The following is a 7,180-nucleotide window of genomic DNA, read 5'->3' as shown; positions in this document are numbered from 1 at the left end:
CCGAGGTCCCGCCCCCAGGTGAGAGCGACGTGACAGGCGGCGTGACAGTAGGAGAGTAGTGAGAAGAGGAAATGAGGTCAAGGAAATAGAGAAGACAGGCGAAGAAGAAGAGAGGTGAAGAAGAAGAGAGGCGAAGAAGAAGAGAGGCGAAGAAAAAAGGAAGAAGAAAGAAGAAGAAGAAGAAGACGAGAGGCGAAGAAGAAGAGAGGCAAAGAAGACGAGAGGCGAAGAAGAAGACGAGAGGCGAAGAAGAAGAAGAGAGGCGAAGAAGAAGAGAGGCAAAGAAGAAGAGAGGCGAAGAAGAAGAAGAGAGGCGAAGAAGAAGACGAGAGGCAAAGAAGAAGAGAGGCAAAGAAGAAGAGAGGCAAAGAAGAAGACGAGAGGTGAAGAAGAAGAGAGGCAAAGAAGAAGAGAGGCAAAGAAGAAGAGAGGCAAAGAAGAAGAAAGGAAGAAGAAAGAAGAAGAAGAAGTAAGAAGAGAGGCGAAGAAGAAGAGAGGCGAAGAAGAAGAAGAGAGGCAAAGAAGAGGAGAGGTGAAGAAAAAGAAAGGAAGAAGAAAGAAGAAGGAAGAAGAGAGGCGAAGAAGAAGAAGAGAGGCGAAGAAGAAGAAGAAGAGAGGAAGAAGAAAGAAAGAAGAAGAGAGGCGAAGAAGAAGAAGAAGAAGAGGAGAGGCAAAGAGGAAGAAAGGAAGAAGAAAGAAGAAGGAAGAAGAGAGGCGAAGGAGAAAGGAAGAAGAAAGAAGAAGGAAGAAGGAAGAAGAAGAAGGAGAAAGGAAGAAGAAAGGAAGAAGAAAGAAGAAGGAAGAAGAGGAGAGGCGAAGAAGAAGAAAAAAGGAAGAAGAAGAAGAAGAAGAAGATAAGAAGCACAAGAGAGGTGAAGAAGAGAGGCAAAAAAGAAGAGGCAAAGAAGAAGAAGAGAGGCAAAAACGAAAAAGAGAGGCAAAGAAGAGAGGCACAGAAGAAAAAAGGAGGAGAAAGAAGGAGAATATGAGAAAACAGAGAAGAAATAAGAAGAAGAGAACAAAGGACTAGAGAAGAGAGCAATAGAAGCAAATATAAAAAATAAGAGCAAAGGAAGTGAGAATAGAAGAATAGAGGAGAACAAAAAAAGAAAAATATAGAGCGGCAAAGAAATTTCTGGTAGAATAGAAGAGAGGAGGAAAAGAAGCAGAACATAAATGAGAAAAGGGAAAGAGGAAAAGTAAATAAGTGGTGAAGAGATCACGGGTACATGGGAAAAGAAGAAGAGAAGAAAAGATAGAGGAGAAGAAGACAGAAGAAGAGATGATGAAAATAGAAAAGTGAAAGAGAAAGCGTAGAGGAGAAGGGTCCGGAAGGATGAGAGGAAAGGAGAAAGGAGAAAAGGAAGATCAAGTGAGGAGAGAAGAGGAAACAGAGGAGTGAAAGAGAACTGCAGAGAAAGAGAGAAGAAAATCAGATGGAGGAAGAGCAAAGGAGAGAAGCCGTGTAATAGAAAGGAAAGTAGACTAAGAGAAAAGAGGAGCAAGTGAACAGAGAAAACCAGAGAAGAGAACAGGGTAGACACCGGATAAGAGAGGAATAGAGGAAAGGGAGAAAGGAGAGGAAACAGAAAAGAGGAGCCATGGTGAAGAGAGGAGAAAATAACATAAAAGAAGGAACACAGAAAAGACAAAAGACTAGACAGGAGGAGAGGACAAAAAAGAGAATAGGGGGACATTACAAGAGAGAAGATCAGAGAGGACAGCAGAGAGCAAAAGTGATGGGAGAACAGAGGAGGATGGTGGAGGGGACATGACATAAGATCTGAGACCGGGGTCCTCTGGGGGGCGCTGCAGACAGATGATGTTACAGAATCCAGTTGTTACAGATTAATCACAGTACACAAGATGAGAATATTTCACCCGACAGCAGGGAAAGATAATACCCCCAGAGACTCTCTGCGGAGCCTCCCACACAGCTCCCAGCAGTACTACACATCCCAGCATGGACCAGAACAAGTGCACAGATACAATCACAGGTGTCACCAGCTCAAAGACTTTATTAAAGAAACAGCTCCTTCCTATGAAACCTTTCTCTGCCCCCCACTCCCCAATAAACCTACATAATACAGAAGAGGAAGGATAAAGGAGGCCTCCAACCCGGGGCAGCTACACGGGGGCATCACGAGAAACTGTGTGACAGTACAAGAACATTACACACTGACAGTACCAGGGCCAGCACCCACTAGACATCTCCTGAGGACCCAGGACCACCTGAGGATCTCCAGGAGAGCACCAGGGCCAGCACCCACCAGACATCTCCTGCAGACTCAGGTCCACCTGAGGATCTCCAGGACAGCAGCAGGGCCAGCACTTACCAGACATGTCCTGCGGACCCAGGGCCACCTCTGAGTTTCTCCAGGAGAGCACCAGGGCCATCACTCTCCAGACATCTCCTGGACCACCTGAGGATCTCCAGGAGAGCACCAGGGCCAGCACCCACCAGACATCTCCTGTGGACCCAGGACCATCTGAGAATCTCCAGGAGAGCACCAGGGCCATCACTCTCCAGACATCTCCTGCAGACCCAGGACCACCTGAGGATCTCCAGGAGAGCACCAGGGCCAGCACCCACCAGACATCTCCTGTGGACCCAGGACCATCTGAGGATCTCCAGGAGAGCACCAGGGCCAGCACCCACCAGACATCTCCTGTGGACCCAGGACCATCTGAGGATCTCCAGGAGAGCACCAGGGCCAGCACTCACCAGACAACTCCTGTAGACCCAGGACTACCTGAGGATCTCCAGGAGAGTACCAGGGCCAGCACTCACCAGACATCTCCTGCAGACCCAGGGCCACCTGAGGATATCCAGGATAGCACCAGGGCCAGCACTCACCAGACATCTCCTGCAGACCCAGGGCCACCTGAGGATCTCCAGGATAGGACCAGAGCCAGCACTCACCGGACATCTCCTGCGAACCCAGGACCACCTGAGGGTCTCCAGTAAAAGCACCAGGGCCAGAACCCACTCAGACATTTCCTGTGGACCTAGGAAGACCAGAAGATCTCCAGAAGCACCTGCGAACCCAGGACCGCCTGAGAATCTCCACTAAAAGCACCAGGGCCAGAACCCACTTAGACATTTCCTGTGGACCTAGGAAAACCAGAAGATCTCCAGAAACAGGGCGAACACCCACTTAGACATATCCTGTGGAACCAGGACCCCTTTAAGTTCTCCAGTAGTTGTAGAACTACAAATGCAAGAAAGCCCAAATACTCAGAACGTTCCATGACTTGCAGACCCACCCTGCTCTTCAGCTGCCAGGTACAGCCGTAGAGACAGACCCTTCTGGAGAGTGACTCTGCTCCTGTCCCTGTACACCCAGCAGAAATGACCCAGCAGTCTCTAAATGTCAAGAGACCTGGTCCTTGGCCTCCACAACACATACACAGAAGTCCTGGGCTGAAGGTTTAGGGTTTCTCCTGGTGCTCCCAAGGCGTAGGGTCATTCTCCTCTCCAGCTGTGGTATTCCTGCGATCTTGCCAGAAGTGCTCCACATCGGGAAGGATTTTCTCGTCCCTGGTTTTGGAGTCTTGAGAAGTTCGGAGTGCAGAGGTGGAGTGTAGGTCTTGCAGGGACTGGACAGTGCTGGTCCCCATGTCTGAGCCATTCTCTGCTCTGGAGACACCGGAACCATCGCATTTTCTGCACGCTGTCCACAGGTTCTTCAGTCCTTCCCTGAACTCATCGGACACGGCTAGAAACACTGCGGGGTTAATGGTACAGTTCAAAAAGAGGGTAATCTGAGCCAGGGCCATGAGGGCATTGGGTGGCTGTAGGAGACCAGAGCTGCTGTGCTGTGACCATATCCACACGATCCACTCAGGAAGCCACATGGCATCAAAAGCCAGGCTGACACTCATGAGCATGGAGGTGGTCCTGCGGCTAAGGGCGCGGGGGTCGGGCACCCTGATCCTGCGTTCACGCCTCCGTAGAGCCCTGATGTAGCAGCAGAAGGAGAAAACCATGGGCATGACGTAGGCAAGTAGCGGGTACAGCTTGCTGAAAACATCCATGAAGCTGGAGGCATCGTCCGGGACATGAAAGCCACAGGTGACAGTGCCCCGGTCTACGGACAGCTGTGCATAGAGCAAGAGTGGCAGGGGCAGCAGCAGAGACCCCGCCCATGAGGAGAGCAGCAGCACTGCTACCTGTCCACAGCCGCAGGGGAGGAGCCGTGGAGGCGTCAGCACGTGCTGGCAGCGGACATAGGCGATGGCTGCCAGAGTGAAGCTCTTCGCTGCCAGGCAGCTGTGCAGGAACCACTCCGCCGTCTTACAGAGGAAACCCCCGAAGAGCCAGGATTGCTGCGCATAGGTGGCGATCCGCAGGGGCAGGCAGAGGAGGGCGAGCAGTAGGTCCGCGCCCCCCACATGGACCATCAGGCAGTTCATCACCGACCACCTGCCCTTCCTGCAGTCCTGGAGCAGGATGGTGATCAGCAACAGGTTACCGACCACCGCAGCCAGGCAGACGAGGGTTAGAAGCGACGGCAGCACCACCGTCACCTCCGGCCCGACCCCAGGCTCCTCCAGGGACCATCGGGACTCGTTCATGGTCCTGAGGAGGCAGAAGTTGGAGGACTTACAGCTGCCAGTCAGGCATCCCAGCCGGAGGAAGGCACAGAGAGCAACGAATGCATGCGACAAGTGCAGGAGCAACAAGTGCAGGACCCCCAGGATGAGGACCCTCCACCTGCAGGGACAGGACGCAGTCTGCAGCCGCTGTCACAAGGTGCTGAAGTCTAGATCCGAGCCATGGAGGGGGCACAGGAGAGGATGGAGGCTCCCTCCTCCTCCACCACCTCCTCCTCCTCCACCTCCTCCACCTCCACCTCCTCCTCCTCCACCACCTCCACCTCCTCCTCCTCCTCCTCCTCCTCCTCCTCAGTGTTGCTACTGCTGCGCTCCCACCTGCAAGCAGAACTTCATCTCTGAGACTCTGCCCTTTCTCTGGGGGTCTCTGCACATATGGGGGTCTCAGCACCTCACCCCAGCATCCAGTGCAGACACATTGTATTAATGAGACCCCCATTAATCCCTGGCAGCTCTAATCCCCCGTAATGCCGGGACCCCTCCTGTGCTGGAGAAGAATGAGCGGAAGAGATGAAGAGGAGCTGCGGGCGCACAGGGCGACCACCATCAGGAACCGTCAGCGAGGAGCCCGACATGTGCGACCACCGGCGGGAGAGACAGCAGTCCTATGTAAGGACACAGGACAGTAATGTCTGCGAGTACAGATAATGTAGTAGATGTCACCTTCAGTCCTATGTAACACCACAGATAACACAGTGATAACTCTGAGTACAGATAATGTAGATGTCACCTGCAGTCCTATGTAACACCACAGATAACACAGTAATAACTCTCTGAGTACAGATAATGTAGATGTCACCTGCAGTCCTATGTAACACCACAGATAACACAGTAATAACTCTCTGAGTACAGATAATGTAGATGTCACCTGAAGTCCTATGTAACACCACAGATAACACAGTGATAACTCTCTGAGTACAGATAATGTAGATGTCACCTGCAGTCCTATGTAACACCACAGATAACACAGTGATATCTCTCTGAGTACAGATAATGTAGTAGATGTCACCTGCAGTCCTATGTAACACCACAGATAACACAGTGATAACTCTGAGTACAGATAATGTAGTAGATGTCACCTGCAGTCCTATGTAACACCACAGATAACACAGTGATAACTCTCTGAGTACAGATAATGTAGTAGATGTCACCTGCAGTCCTATGTAACACCACAGATAACACAGTGATAACTCTGAGTACAGATAATGTAGTAGATGTCACCTGCAGTCCTATGTAACACCACAGATAACACAGTGATAACTCCCTGAGTACAGATAATGTAGTAGATGTCACCTGCAGTCCTATGTAACAACACAGATAACACAGTGATAACTCTCTGAGTACAGATAATGTAGTAGATGTCCCCTGCAGTCCTATGTAACACCACAGATAACACAGTGATATCTCTCTGAGTACAGATAATGTAGTAGATGTCACCTGCAGTCCTATGTAACACCACAGATAACACAGTGATAACTCTGAGTACAGATAATGTAGTAGATGTCACCTGCAGTCCTATGTAACACCACAGATAACACAGTGATAACTCTCTGAGTACAGATAATGTAGATGTCACCTGCAGTCCTATGTAACAACACAGATAACACAGTAATAACTCTGAGTACAGATAATGTAGTAGATGTCACCTGCAGTCCTATGTAACACCACAGATAACACAGTGATAACTCTGAGTACAGATAATGTAGATGTCACCTGCAGTCCTATGTAACACCACAGATAACACAGTGATAACTCTCTGAGTACAGATAATGTAGATGTCACCTGAAGTCCTATGTAACACCACAGATAACACAGTGATAACTCTCTGAGTACAGATAATGTAGATGTCACCTGCAGTCCTATGTAACACCACAGATAACACAGTGATATCTCTCTGAGTACAGATAATGTAGTAGATGTCACCTGCAGTCCTATGTAACACCACAGATAACACAGTGATAACTCTCTGAGTACAGATAATGTAGTAGATGTCACCTGCAGTCCTATGTAACACCACAGATAACACAGTGATAACTCTGAGTACAGATAATGTAGATGTCACCTGCAGTCCTATGTAACAACACAGATAACACAGTGATAACTCTCTGAGTACAGATAATGTAGATGTCACCTGCAGTCCTATGTAACACCACAGATAACACAGTGATAACTCTGAGTACAGATAATGTAGTAGATGTCACCTGCAGTCCTATGTAACACCACAGATAACACAGTGATAACTCTCTGAGTACAGATAATGTAGATGTCACCTGAAGTCCTATGTAACACCACAGATAACACAGTGATAACTCTCTGAGTACAGATAATGTAGATGTCACCTGCAGTCCTATGTAACACCACAGATAACACAGTGATATCTCTCTGAGTACAGATAATGTAGTAGATGTCACCTGCAGTCCTATGTAACACCACAGATAACACAGTGATAACTCTCTGAGTACAGATAATGTAGTAGATGTCACCTGCAGTCCTATGTAACACCACAGATAACACAGTAATAACTCTGAGTACAGATAATGTAGATGTCACCTGCAGTCCTATG

The 7,180-nt window shown here is 49.2% G+C and overlaps 1 protein-coding gene across 1 annotated transcript; it reads right to left on the bottom strand.

Annotated features, from left to right (window-relative positions):
- Positions 1–2,003: 2,003 nt before the first annotated feature.
- On the bottom strand, positions 2,004–4,728 carry LOC141075674 (G-protein coupled receptor 151-like). The gene has a single exon (XM_073562774.1). It carries the CDS (start codon positions 4,576–4,578, stop codon positions 3,433–3,435), a length of 1,146 nt encoding a protein of 381 aa, XP_073418875.1. The 5' UTR covers positions 4,579–4,728; the 3' UTR covers positions 2,004–3,432.
- Between the last annotated feature and the right edge of the window lie 2,452 nt (positions 4,729–7,180).

Source organism: Dendrobates tinctorius, unplaced genomic scaffold, assembly GCF_039654945.1.
Source record: "Dendrobates tinctorius isolate UK_male_01 unplaced genomic scaffold, ASM3965494v1 ptg000367l, whole genome shotgun sequence".
Classification (NCBI taxonomy): Eukaryota; Metazoa; Chordata; class Amphibia; order Anura; family Dendrobatidae; genus Dendrobates; species Dendrobates tinctorius.
Note: the sequence above shows the minus strand (reverse complement) of the source record. Positions and strands in the feature narration are given on the sequence as shown.